The 13706-nt window shown below is 41.4% G+C and overlaps 1 protein-coding gene across 3 annotated transcripts; it reads right to left on the bottom strand.

Moving 5' to 3' along the window:
• Positions 1–125: 125 nt before the first annotated feature.
• Positions 126–13037, bottom strand: LOC108983154 (ubiquitin-like-specific protease ESD4). 3 transcript variants are annotated; one of them, XR_001994818.2, is made up of 10 exons: positions 11670–13037; positions 11434–11510; positions 11256–11343; positions 11020–11118; positions 5037–5129; positions 4815–4934; positions 2471–2574; positions 2262–2334; positions 631–965; positions 126–404 (listed from the first exon to the last, which is right to left on the bottom strand). XR_001994818.2 is itself a non-coding variant. In XM_018954705.2 (10 exons), the coding sequence occupies exons 1-9, from the start codon at positions 12507–12509 to the stop codon at positions 903–905; spliced, it is 1557 nt and encodes a 518-aa protein (XP_018810250.1). In that variant the 5' UTR covers positions 12510–13037; the 3' UTR covers positions 126–404; positions 895–902. The 3 variants fall into 3 exon arrangements, 2 of the variants coding, with proteins under 2 accessions (XP_018810250.1, XP_018810249.1); XM_018954705.2 differs by having other exon boundaries at positions 895–965; XM_018954704.2 differs by having other exon boundaries at positions 126–965.
• Positions 13038–13706: the final 669 nt, after the last annotated feature.

A 13706-nucleotide genomic window follows, 5' to 3' on the forward strand; every position in this document is an offset into this window, starting at 1 on the left:
AAAATCTGTAAGATGCAAGCCTTGTGAATGCAAGGGAACCGGTATAGAAAATTTGCAACTTTGATTTACCGATTTCTAAACACTCCGAGATGAATGGAATAAAATCAGAACATGATCAATCAAAATGAAATATGGTAAACCTTGCAAAAACTAACAATGATTGATCTAGCCTCATAAGTTGTTCGCTACATGACAAAATTAGTGTTTTAGTGCCACAGTCCATATCATATATCTGCAGAGGTAAATGGTCCATTGCATAAAAGGAACACCCCAGAAAGCAACTCTAACTGGTCCATTGCCACTGGCATGGGAATGAGTTATTTGAACGAAGACTGCTTCACAAGTCCGACCACACGAGTTCTCACTGACAGCAACCCATTATAATATCCCAAGGGAAACACTACCTATGAAAACAGAACAAGCAAATTCTCAGAAGACTCAGGACAAGTATATGAAGCATTCGGTAGGGGACCAGAAACTTACGATTACATTTATAAATGTCGACTCCAAGACTAACAATAGGCAAAAAGATGACTCAGCTCACTAAGCAGAAAGAAATCAAAAGGAGGCAAAAAGGAAAGGGAAAAAAAAAGAAAGAAAGATAATGGATGTTGCGTGTGACAATATTACCAACACATCCTAGCGCTTGCAAAGTAACACTTGAAAAGATTGGCTCTCTTGTATGCTAACACTTCAGACTCATGCCACCAGTGATGTGGTTAGAAAGTCAGCTCACACCAGGATACTGCATGGCAATCACCCAGGTCCTGACTTCATACTCATCACTCAATGATGTGAAGTGTTTTCTACTTGTAAAAAAAATGATGTGTAGTGTTTTCTAAATTCCTAATTTCAAATGGGTGCAATAGCATATTTCTAAAGCAGCAGGCTGACATTTTCAATTAGTCAGCTCTTAATCTGAGAATCTCCTTTGCAGTCCTCTGCCGAAAATAGGGCATGTGTTCCTGCAAGTAAAAGAAATACAGAATTCAGTTGCACTCAATTGTGTAGATCCATTGGAGCAAGTTACTTGAGAGCAATTTAACTAGTAGAGAAAATTATTCATTGTGTTCATGGTTGCAACCGTTTGTTTGCATGCCCCGTCAAATTTGGCTTCACTATCTCTAGCATTGATTTAAGAGATAAACTATACACTCCCCATTCCACTCCCCTTTGTTAGTCCTTCAACTCCTTGCGAGTGTCTGGGGAGGAGGAAGGAGCTTTGGCTCCTCCCCACTCCATATCCCTCTCCCGTTCTTTTCTTTTCTTTTTTGATGATGTGGAACCTCACCATAGTAGGGCCTTTCGGACTTACCTCTGCAATGTAAACCCCAACTTCACAACCCCAACCACCAAAAATCGTGTATGAGGTAATCAATTAAACTTCTTATGCATAATCAAATCTACATACAGCTCACCTCAAACACACCCTTTGACCAATAAAGTGTATCCAGACGGTCCCTCTTCCTTTTCTCTTCTCTCTCTGTCTCTGTCTCTGTCTCTCCTTTCTTTTTCGCCCCCTATCCTTTTGTTTTGGAGGATAAATCTACAGCAGTCCCCGCTCTAACTCTTCCAAGCGCTTCTCCATGGCCTTTCTCATCTCCGACTCCACCCACCCCAAAACCACAAATCATTGTGTGCAGCCCATGCGCCACATCATTGCTCGTGGGTTGCAGGCACCGCCTCTCTATCTCTCTATCAGTGGATCACTCCTCCCATCCCCACCCTCCTATTTTCCTTGTTCCTTTCATTTTGAAAGTCAGATTTGTAGTATATCTCAGTGCTATTCCGAAATGCGGATCCATGCAACACCTCCTGAGTAGCAAACTCGTTATATTCCAATACATCCAATGTCCTCAGCTCATCTACCTTCAGACTCCTCCTTCACTGGACATTGGAGTAGAGTTCCTCAACAATAATCTCCGCTCAACAAACCTCAGTTCAACTCGGTTAAACAGCCAAGGTTACAGACTGGTTCAGTTCTGGTGACCCCGCCCCCCTGTGCGTCTTGGTTTATGGGCCAAGAACAATTGGACTGGACTAACTATTTGGTCCATTTCCAGTTTCTTTAGATTTTATTTGGTTAGTGTCTGCATTATTTTTGGGGGGTCAACCCCTTTCTAGCATGCTTTCTATTTTGTTGAATGAAATGAACTTTCTCAGAAAACATAGGGGGGCTATTAGTGGAAGCCACTGGTTTTCAACTGATGCAAAAGAACATATTTGATCATGCAAGAGGAGCATGTCTACAAGTGCCTTACCTGGCTGAAACAGAGGCCAATGTCTCTGCTATAAAAGTCAGCATATTTGATCATAAACATGCCACAATCAAACCTGTTCATATCAAAAGTTCAATTAGAAAAATATTTCAATGAGCAGCACTCTCTTCAATTATAGTAATAAGTTTGTAATACTTTCTAGGCAGTGACTTCCAAAAGAAGATGCCTGAGTAGCATAAAAGAATACACACCCATTCTCCTGTTCAGGAAGGTCTTCAACAAATTCTTGTTTCCAGGAACTTATATTGACATCTTTTCCCCTCTTATCCTTCACTTCATCCACAAAATATCTAGCCTGGATGAATCAATAGTTAACATAAAATACAAACCTCAATGAGTTGAGCAAACTTGTTTTTTCTTCGGATGACCTTAGAAAAGTACAATCATTAAGGTGGAAACACACTACCACAGTATTTTTTTTTTTTTATTGGTAAACAAAACTTTATTAATCATAAGAATAGGCAAGAACCCAAGTTTTTTTTTTTTTTTTTGATGTCGGGGAACCTCTCCAAGGCAGGGCCCTTTGGACCCACCCCTGCAGAATAAACCTCGGTCCTGTGCACCGCACCCTTGGAAGTTTCCCTACACGGAACTGGTTAAATCGCTGGCTTTCACCAGGGGGTGTGGCCCCTAGAGATTGTTTGCACCCAAGGGAATTTGAACCTTGGACCTGGGGGTAGCATACCCCCAAGCCCAAGGCCTTTACCACTTGAGCCAACTCCTAGGGGTTGCAAGAGCCCAAGTATATGGGCACAACATAGAGAAGGTAATAGTTTAGAGGTACACAATCCTGAAGTTAATTTGAAGCAAAAAAGATTATGCAATAGGCCATACTAACAAAATCAAGCTTCTTTTACCAATTTTTACATGCCCTTAAAGCATTCCAGGATGAGGATGAGGATGAGATGGGGGAACTTTGCACTAAAAAGTGCATATAGTGTTTACTTCTCTTTTTCAAAACCCCTTGCGTATCACCATGTGCTCCAAAAAAGGGAATAATAGCACAAAATATCTAGAACTATAACATGACTATATAAATACCATCTTAAGAATCAGTAAGTACACAAAGTTATAAAATTGTTTTAAACCACATTTTTTAAGTATTTACACAAAATCATAATGTTAACTATAACTTATAAAAATAAATTTGCCTTCTTGTGTCCTTTAATCGACAAGTCAGGTTTTATTGAGTTTGAAAATGAAGGAAATGAACATCCCATCATCTTGAAATTTCACAGTTCAGATGAGCATTCTACGCTGTTGGAGCACCACTGTGATTGTGATGATAACAATCACAATGCTTGTGTGGGGAGTGTTCAGGGTAATGATCTGGAAATGAGCAGGATTGAATGTTGAGGAAACACACGGGGAGAAAAGTTTTTTCTGTTAAATTTTATTACAAGGTGTTGTCTGGTCAGCAACAATTCTCTTTTCTGTGGAAGAGTATTTGGAGGGCGTTTGTGCCGTCTAAAGTTGATTTTTTCACTTGGACAGCTAGCTACACTTGGGAAGATTTTGACGATTGACAATTTGAGGAAACGTGGCATGGTTGTTATGGAGTGGTGCTTCATGTGCAAGAAAAATGGAGAATCGATTGATCATTTACTCTTACATTGTGAGGTTGCTAGGGAGTTATGGGTTGGGGTTCTTAGTAGAGCTGGGTTATGCCGATGAGAGTGGTGGATCTACTAGCATGTTGGAATAGGCGGCACAGAAGCTCTCAGTTGGCAGCAGCGTGGTGGATGATTCCTTTGTGTATTATGTGGTGTTTATGGATAGAAAAGAATGAGCGGTGCTTCAACGACAAGGAGCGAACTGTTGAGGATATCTGGAAATTGTTTGCGTCTTCTTTGCTGCAGTGGTTCTCGGCTATTGTCCTAAAGGGAGGAAATGCTCATGAGTTTTTGTTTTCTTTTCAAGTTTCTAGAATGTAATTAGGTGCCTCTTTTGTATACTTCCTGTGTACATGGGCTTCGCCTAGTATTAAATAAAGTTTTTCTTACTTATAAAAAAAATGATCTTGCATTGCCGCCATTGTTTATGGTAGTGTCTCCCAAAAAGTGATGAGGGTATCAATGAGATGTAAGTGGCATGCAGATGACTGTCATGTTGACAGCATCCATGACAGCAGGTGTTGGTGGGTAGTCGACAGGATGGAATGGTATGTGGTTGCATGATTGATGCCAGCAGAATATAGGTCGGCTTGGTGGCATCAACTAGTTGACCTCATTTCACTAGATTACAGAATCTTTTTTTTTTTTGTATAAGTAAAAGAGATTTGATTAATACTGAAATAGGCATTGCCAAAATAGACAGGAAGTACACAAGAGAATACATCTAATTGGGAATTTATAAACCACGGAATTTGAACAGCCCATTATATTATACAATTATTTCACAGGACTGTAGTTTAGTCAAAACAAAATTTCCACAACTATATCAATTACTGATGCTGGAATCTATAGTACTTCGACTTAATTCTTGACATCAGCGATTGAAACATAAAGCTAAACAGGGAATGACCAAAAAGCATACCAGTACTTTCAGCACTTGGGTATCCATCCCTCTTAGTGAATCAAGATACTGAAACTTCTTGTCTTTCCTATTTATAACTGCCAAGCACCAATGTATCTCTCTATGGATAGGGACGAATATCTTCAACAATGAAAAAAACCAATTTAAACTTCTAAGCAATGGTCAATCAAACAAAATATGCACACAGAAAAATAAAATAAAAGAGGGCACAGTGTAATTTACTTTGTCACACTCAATGAGGCCATATCCCAATTTCCTTTGGCTCGTCCATCTTCTGACAGATTTATAATCATAGCCATTCCTCCCACTTATTAACTGGGATTAGCAGTTGAGTCAAGAACAACAAAAGGCATGAATGATTAAAACGAACATCAGTCATAAAAGCATAAAGGGGAAACATATGAGAGTGTGGAACATATTCCAAAGGCTAGCAAATATGAAAAACAAGGCTTACTTTGTGAAGTCAGACATGGAACACAATCAAAGTTGGTAAATGAAATGCTAGACTATGGTGCTACCAAAATATTTAAAAGAGAGAAAATGAACCTTTTTTTTTTTGATAAGTAAAATAAGTATATATTCATCCAAAAAGTGTCAATTACAAAGAAAAGTTCTACTGCTCCCATCCTAACTAGGTGGGAACATTAGAAACTAGAAACTCATGAAACTCCATGCCATTAAAGTCCACAGCATGAGCCCAAGTACAAAGGGTCCTAAAAAATAACATTTTTAGCTCTGCTATTGATCTCTCTTTGTCTTCAAAAATCCTCTCATTGCGCTCCTGCCATAAGCACCACAAAATACAGTTTGGGATCATCTTCCAAACCGCTTTAATCTGTCTCATTCCTCGAATTGAAGTCCAACAGGCCAAAGCATCCATCACAATTTCTGGCATCACCCATGCTAGATCTATTCTGTTAAACACCGCATCCCAAATAGTCCTGGCTACTTCGCAATGTAAAAGTAAATGATCCACCGATTCACCCCCTCTTTTACACATACAACACCAGTCTGCTATGATTATGTTTCGTTTTCTTAGATTATCCGTAGTAAGAATCTTCCACAAAGCCGCTGTCCACACAAAGAAAGAAGCTTTGATAGGAGCCTTATTGCACCAGAGCTTTCTCCATGGAAATTGACTGTCAGGCACTTGTGTGAGTACCTTGTAAAAGGAGCTAACAGTGAAGACCCCTTTCCTTGTTGGACACCACCACAAATCATCTGTATGCTGGGTATTTGGGCGACAAGAGTATAAAAGGCTATAAAAGTCTATAAAACTCCCCATCTCCCAATCATGTGCTGCCTTGAAGAAATTGATATTCCAAAGGATGTTTCTACCTACAACTTCCATTACCTCCGCCACCATGGCATCTTTAGCATTTGCAATCACAAAAAGTGTAGGAAACCTGTCTTGTAGAGTACAATTGGTACACCAAACATCCTTCCAAAATCTGATCTTTGAACCTGTACCCAATTGCATTCTTGTATGTTGATGAAAAACCACCCATCATCTTCTAATGTGTTTCCATAATCCCATTCCAGCCGCCCCTCGCACCTCTCTAGTACACCAACCCCCATCGAGACCACCGTATTTGTTCTCAATCACAATCTTCCATAAGGCATCCGGTTCCTTGTTATACCGCCACAACCATTTGCCAAGTAGTGCCCGATTAAACATCCTCAAATTTCTAATACCCAATCCTCCATTGGAGATTGAACGACATACAATTTCCCACTTGACTAAATGGAATTTGAACTCTTCACCTAGGCCCCCCCCACAAAAAGTCTCTTTGTATCTTCTCAAGACGTCCCGCTACGCTGGCCGGTATAGGGAATAAGGATAAGAAATAAGTGGGTAGATTGGAAAGCGTACTTTTAATAAGCGTGATCCTGCCCCCTTTTGACAAATACATTCTCTTCCAACCTGCTAATCTTCTCTCTACTTTTTCAATCACAGTATCCCAAATAGAAAGCGCCCTCGAGGCTATACCCAGAGGTAATCCCAAATAGTTCATAGGGAGAGACCCTATCTTACAACCCATTATACCAGTCATTACCCTTAAATTTTGAACTTCTCCAATAGGCACCAACTCAGATTTATCATAATTCACTTTTAAACCAGACACTGCTTCAAAACAAAGCAACAATGCCCTCACAGCCCTCAACTGTTCTGTCTCGGCATCGCACATAATAAGCGTATCATCTGCAAACAGTAAATGTGAGATGGTGGTGGTACCCCTACTCGGCGATCCAATCTGAAAACCACTCATATTACCATTAGTCACTAAGGCTGAGATCATCCTGCTTAGTGCCTCCATAACAATAACAAAAAGTAATGGAGATAATGGATCCCCTTGTCTCAAGCCACGCGAACTCGGGAAGAAACCCTCTGGACTGCCGTTGATTAACACAGAGAATCTTGCCGTAGAGATACACCATCTGATCCATGACCTCCATTTGTCTCCAAATCCGCACCTACCCAGTAGATATAGAAGGAAATCCCAATTAACATGATCATATGCCTTCTCCATATCTAGCTTGCACATAAGCCCTGGGCTACCAGTCTTCACACGACTGTCCAGACATTCATTAGCAATTAGAGCCGCATCAAGTATTTGTCTACCCTTTACAAAGGCATTTTGGGGCTTAGTGACGATCTGTCCCAAGACCCCACTCAGACGATTAGCAAGTACTTTAGCAATGATCTTGTACGTACCATTCACTAGACTGATAGGCCGAAAATCGGAGATCTCAGAAGCCCCTACCTTTTTAGGGATTAAAGCAAGGAAAGTGGTGTTGAGGCTTTTCTCAAATTTGCCAATCGAGAAAAGCTCCTGAAACACCTTCATAAGATCCCCCTTTATCACCTCCCAACATTCTTGGTAAAAACCCATGGAGAAACCATCAGGACCGGGTGCCTTATCTTTAGCCATTTTCTTTATTACATCATAGACCTCTTCCTCTTCGAATGCCCTTTCCATCCTTTCAACTTCCTCCAACTCTATATTACCAAAAACCAATCCATTCAAAGTAGGCCTCCACCCCACCTGTTCAGTAAGAAGCACCTCAAAGAAATTTACCACATGGTCTTTTATTGCTTCTTCTTCTCTACACTCGACCCCTTCAATTTTCAGCATCTCAATGTTATTATTTCTTCTATGAGAATTTGCAATTTTATGGAAGAACTTTGTGTTTCGATCCCCTTCCTTTAACCAAAGGGCTCTCGATTTCTGGCGCCACGACATCTCTTCTTGTAGAATTATCCTCTCAAGATCTACAGCCAAACTAGATTTATGAACTTGTTCCTCCTCAGTAAGTGGTCTCCCTTCTTGAAGTCTTTCTAACTCCTGTATTTCCTCCCACTTTGTATTTTTATTATCTTCTACATTGCCAAAAGTATGTTGGTTCCACACCTTTAGGTCTCTTTTTAACTCTTTCAATTTGCTTGCAAAAATGTAGCTAGGTGTACCTTCAAGATGATACGAACTCCACCATTGTTTGACCCTATCCACGAAACCTTCAGACTTCAACCACATATTCTCAAACTTAAAATACCTTTTACCGCTACGAATGCCTCCACAATCAAGCAAAATTGGCCAATGATCTGATGCTAGGCGTGCCAAACGAGTTTGCCAGATATCAGGAAAATGACTTTCAAACTCAGGTGAAATTAAGAAACGGTCCAAACGGGACCAAGACTGGTTATTTGACCAAGTTGCTCCACCCCCAACAAGTGGAAGGTCAATCAAATTCAAGTCAAAAATACACTCCGAGAACTCCAAACTTGCTGGTCTCAATCTTCTACTTCCAGAACATTCACTTTGAAAACGAACCACATTGAAATCCCCTCCAATGCACCAAGGGAGCTCCCACCAACTATACACCCCTACAAGCTCATCCCACAACATGCTTCTGTCTGAATCTAGATTAGGCCCATACACCCCCGCAAATGCCCACGAAAAACCATCTGAAACACATTTGAATGCACACGCTATCAAAAAACTCCCTATATATTCCTCCACTTTCTCCACCACTCTCTTGTCCCACATCACCACCATTCCTCCCGATGCCCCTGAAGAGGCCAAATAAACCCAATCTACATATATGTTGCTCCATAAACTCCTCACAATCTTCCTGTTGATCATTTTCAGTTTTGTCTCCTGTAAGCACACAATATCCGCTTTCCACTCACGAATTAAATGTCTAATCCGAAGACGTTTCTCTACCACATTGAGGCACCGAACATTCCAAGAAACAATCTTGGGCTTCATTGAGAAATATTCAGCCCCTTCCCTTTTGCCCTATTCCTACTCGAACCACCTTCCGAATTCATCGACCACATCAATCTTTTCAATTCTCGGCTTTTCTTCGATTCCCCCTTCTTATTTTGGCGGTGACCAGCTTCCATAGCAGTTAACAGAGCTATGAACTGCTCCTCAAACCCATCACAATCTATCCCTACCACATTTCGAATTTCCTTTGCTTTGTGTATCACCCAATCTGAGACTTGGTCTGGAAAATAATAGTTCAGTGGGATTGGATTCCCCACTCTGTTATCCTGAAAGCTACCCCCTACCGAAAGCTCCTCAGAACCGCAAGCCTCAGGGATGAAGAGTTCATCCTCCACGGAGTGCATAAAATCATCCGAATCATTCTCCTCCTCATCCACCTCAAGCTCCTCCAAATGTCTCACTGAGAGGTCCACCTGAGTCGAGAAACCCCCGCCTCCCTTCGTCGGCGGTATCTGTCCCACGTGTGGCGGAGAAAGTCGATCCTCGAAACCCGCCATCGCCTGTTGCGCGTAGAACACCGGCGTCGCTTCATCGGCGACAACCTCTGCCACCGTCGGCACTGTCTGTGTAACCGTCGGCTGACCCAGCGCCGTCGGTTGACTATCCGGCACAAACCCGAGGCTGCTCAGCTCGGGTGAGAGCCTGCTAGGGCTCGTGGACGAAACGGGTTTCACAGACCCGAATCTGCTAGGGCTCGAGGGCGGCTCTGACCGGAGTCCTGCATTCCTGGGCTGGGCCGGCCCAGGCCCAAGTAACTGCTGACCAGAAGGCCTAGAAGGCCCTACCCCATCAGCCCGAGTGATTACGGGCGGGCTGCTAAGACTGGTTTTGGGCCGCGTCGGCCCACTCTTTTTTCTCCACACAGCCCAACCCTTACCTTTTTTTGTTTTCAACTGGGCCTTGTTCATAGAATAACCCGGCCCATGAACCTTCTCCTTCCCTTTTAAAACCCCCGTCTCCTCCATTGCGTTAATAGACCCGGCAAAATTCACTATTATAGCCATGTCTCTCTGCAGTGAATGCATCAGTCCCCGCATTTCCGCCAAGTCCTTTCTGACTTCCCACGTCTCCTGACACAACGTATGGCACGACATACACTTTGGATGCAGCGTTCCTTCCCTCTGCCATGGCCTTTGTCCTCTACCCACGGCTCTCGCATCTTCTTCACGCAGGTTCCCACCGCCATCGCGCCAGTTCGCACCACCCTGCTGCTCGCGCACGTTCGCACCACCCTGCCCCTGGTTGATATTCACGGACAACGCCTCCTTATACGACCAATCTTTATGTCTCAATGCCCCACTACCGAGGTTCCGTCCCCCTCCTCCATGCACACCAACCCTTATCGAGCCATCCGCACCTTTCTCTTTCAGTTTCTCCCTCATCTTCCTCCATCCCCCTCCGTTATCACCCTCAGGAATGCAAATGACATTTCTCCTCCCTCCCTGATTGTACTCGGATAGTTCAAGAAATCTCCCTCGCCTGTTAACACAACGTTGTGCTATGAGACTAGAGAACCCATTCCGAGTTGCCGAATAAACCTCCTTCTTCCCCTTGCTTAAGCACTCCTCCAGTACCTCCACCGAGTACCCCAGCTCCACCGAGAAAATGAACCTTATAAATTAGGTAGCTAGAATTTCATATTTTAATGCTTGGAACTAGAAACTAAGATCAAACAAATAAAATTGATATAAAGGAAATAATTGAATATTCAGACATCCATAACGCGTAAAGGGGTAAAAGGGCAAACAATAATTCAAACTCTGTAGGTAAATAAGCAAAACAAAGAATGTGAACAGAACCTTCCATAAATCTTGAGAAAAAAAAAAAAAAACTAATGCACGTGAATGAATGAAGCCATTTGTAAAGATAAAATAAATTTCACCACAAAGTCGAAGAAAAGGGTGGTAACCAACCTTTTTGTAGAAAAATGTGTTGAAGAAATGGCACCTTAAAAACTTTTGCGGCTCTCTGTTTTCTCTCTCTTTCAGCAACTCAAGGTACACGTTTATGACCTGCAAACGAAGGACGAGAATAATTATCAAGAAACTACATTACCAGCTCAGCAGAACCAGCTAGTTCCTATCCATGCTTACCAAATTAAAAACCCTTCATCATTGCTGCTAACATAAATCGTGATACCAAAAATTACCTCATCATTCAACCATGCCCCTGGTCTAAGGCACTGCAGAATTTCTCCCGTGATCTCAATGTTTGAGTTCTCATGAGTGACTAACCGCCTGCAGCAACCCACCCAATAATGTTACAGTTACGAAGACACCCATAGAAGAAGAGGGGAGGGGGATGGGTGGACATGTATCAAAGCATACCTAGTGGAGTTAAATGCACGTTCAACCATAGCCTCTTCCTTCTCTGTAAGAGGGAGGAAAGGTTCTCGCGGTAAATCCTGAAAATATAAATAACTTATAATACTATTAAGCATCATCTGGAAGAACATTCGAGTCAAAATTCAGAAGCAGTAAAGCTAATTACTAACCGAAAGGCATCTAAATAACCAAGAATCTTAACGTTACTCATTAGAAGAGAGCGCATAAAAGAATTTCACCTCGACGGGTTTCTTTGCCGGACGCAATTGTTGAAGCATAGACCTACGCTCCTCATGTAACTCAATCTCAAAATTCAAGTTTCTCAATTTCGGAGTACGCCTTTCCGTAAACTCAAGTAACTTCTTAAATGCAGAGACACTCATATCCCGCCCAGAATTCAGCTTCAGAGAATCCAACATTTTCTCGGCATCGTTCACTCTTAAATTCCCATTCGTCAAGTGTGACGCTGCCGAAGACGATGATGGCAAGAGCCCATGATCCAAAACCTTGGCATCCAATTCCTGCACATTGGCCACGGCCCCATTAAAAACCTCCCCATGTTCCGACGCCGCGGACCGCCCTTCTAAGCCAGGCTCCACGACCTCAACTTCCTCAACACTTGAATCTTCCGACACTCCACCCTTCTCATTATCCGTATTTACTACGATCACCTCCTTCTCCTTTGTCAGGTACCGAAGCGTTCGCAGTGCACTATTCTTTGCCTTATTGTACTTGACACTCAAAATATTGCCCATTTCATCAACGGGCTCCTTCTTTTTATAAACCCCGCTAGTCCTCCGCCCTGAGTTCCGACTCAAACAAGTCCAGAAAAACCCGTAATTAAGTATTCTGCAAGGGGCGTGGACTTCTCTACCCAGCCGAGGGGTTGCTTCGGGGTACCGCGAAAGTCTCGCAACGCTGCTATTCGAGGATACAATGGGTCGGTCCGGGGTCTTGTCAATGGATGAGAATCTCGGTCTCTTTGAGATGTGAAAATCTGAAGAATTCTGAGATGCATAGGTGTGATTAAAGCTCAAGTACTCGTCATCGCGCTTACGGTTGCTCGTTCGGGCACCCATTGACCAGCCCGGGAACTCTGAATCCTAGAAATCAAAAACCCATCTAAATAAAAGCATTCTCAGAGAGAATCACCCAGTTGAATTTGAAAATTAGGGTTTTGTTTAGAGGGGGCCAGACGCTTTGAGCTGGTTAAACCCTAGCTGCGACTCAATGGGACTCAAGGTCGTGCTTTGGGGATGAACCGCAGAGAATGTTTGGAGCGAAGTTGTTGTAAGATAGGGAATAAAGCAGTGAATTTGAGAAACTCGAAATCCTATTAGTGCATCGGAGCGGCGGATTTGAAGCAAAATCCAGGACAGTGTGCTCAAAATGCAAACCCACGAAATTTTCCCGGGTAGGAGAGAGAGAAAGAGCGAGCGGAGTAATCAGTAAAGAGGTGGAAATAAATTTGAAAATAAGAGATGGGAGATTTCAGCGGCAGTGATGTTCTTCTCGTTGATGTTCGGATCAATTTTAAGGACTTTCCGATTGATCGAGAATTTGATAATGTTGCGTTCAGTGTTCAGTTGGATCATGGGGAAGGGGTTTTATTTTTGAAAATTTAAGTCCCACGACCAGCGTATCAATTAAAAATATATAATTTTATCTTCTTATTCTTATATTTTATATGTTTGGATTTACAAGTTATTTCAGTTCATCTCAACTCATCTCACTACTATTTATTACTATTCAGCAACTTTAACTCATAAATCTCACTACTATTCACAACTCATCTCATTACTATTCACAATCTATCTCAACTCATTTTAACTCATCTCAAGTCATCTCAAATCATCTTCGAATCCAAACATCTAAATTAAAATAAAATATACAAAAATTAAAAATTAAAAATATATATTTTTAAATAATGTAGAAAAATGTAAAACTTCTATATAATACATCTTTTTATTTTTATTTCAATAAATTTTATTTGCATACACATGGCTTATCAGGTAAAATGAGTTTAAGACCAGTTTAGAAATTTAACTGTTTAATTTTAATCTAAGTTTAATATTTAAAGAATAATTTTACATATACTTATAGTTTTACTTATATTTTTATTAACAAAACTTATTTTATTAATTTTCTTTTAAAATTTCATGATTTTCAACATATCAACAATTGATATGTGAAGAAGTAAGTTTTTGTAAGTTTTTTTAAATACATTTAGCATTTTCCATATTTAAATACCCAACTTTTAAATCACTAAACTCATA

Source organism: Juglans regia, chromosome 7, assembly GCF_001411555.2.
Source record: "Juglans regia cultivar Chandler chromosome 7, Walnut 2.0, whole genome shotgun sequence".
Lineage (NCBI taxonomy): Eukaryota > Viridiplantae > Streptophyta > Magnoliopsida > Fagales > Juglandaceae > Juglans > Juglans regia.

What these genes read in the sequence shown, in the direction of transcription:
- LOC108983154 (XM_018954705.2), bottom strand. Translation starts at nt 12,509, where the DNA reads ATGGGTGCCCGAACGAGCAACCGTAAGCGCGATGACGAGTACTTGAGC. An exon ending in ACACATTTTTCTACAAAAAG is followed by an intron (nt 5,130 to 11,019) that starts GTTGGTTACCAC and finishes TGCTAATCCCAG; the next exon opens with TTAATAAGTGGGAGGAATGG. An exon ending in TTGGCCTCTGTTTCAGCCAG is followed by an intron (nt 966 to 2,261) that starts GTAAGGCACTTG and finishes TTTTACTTGCAG; the next exon opens with GAACACATGCCCTATTTTCG.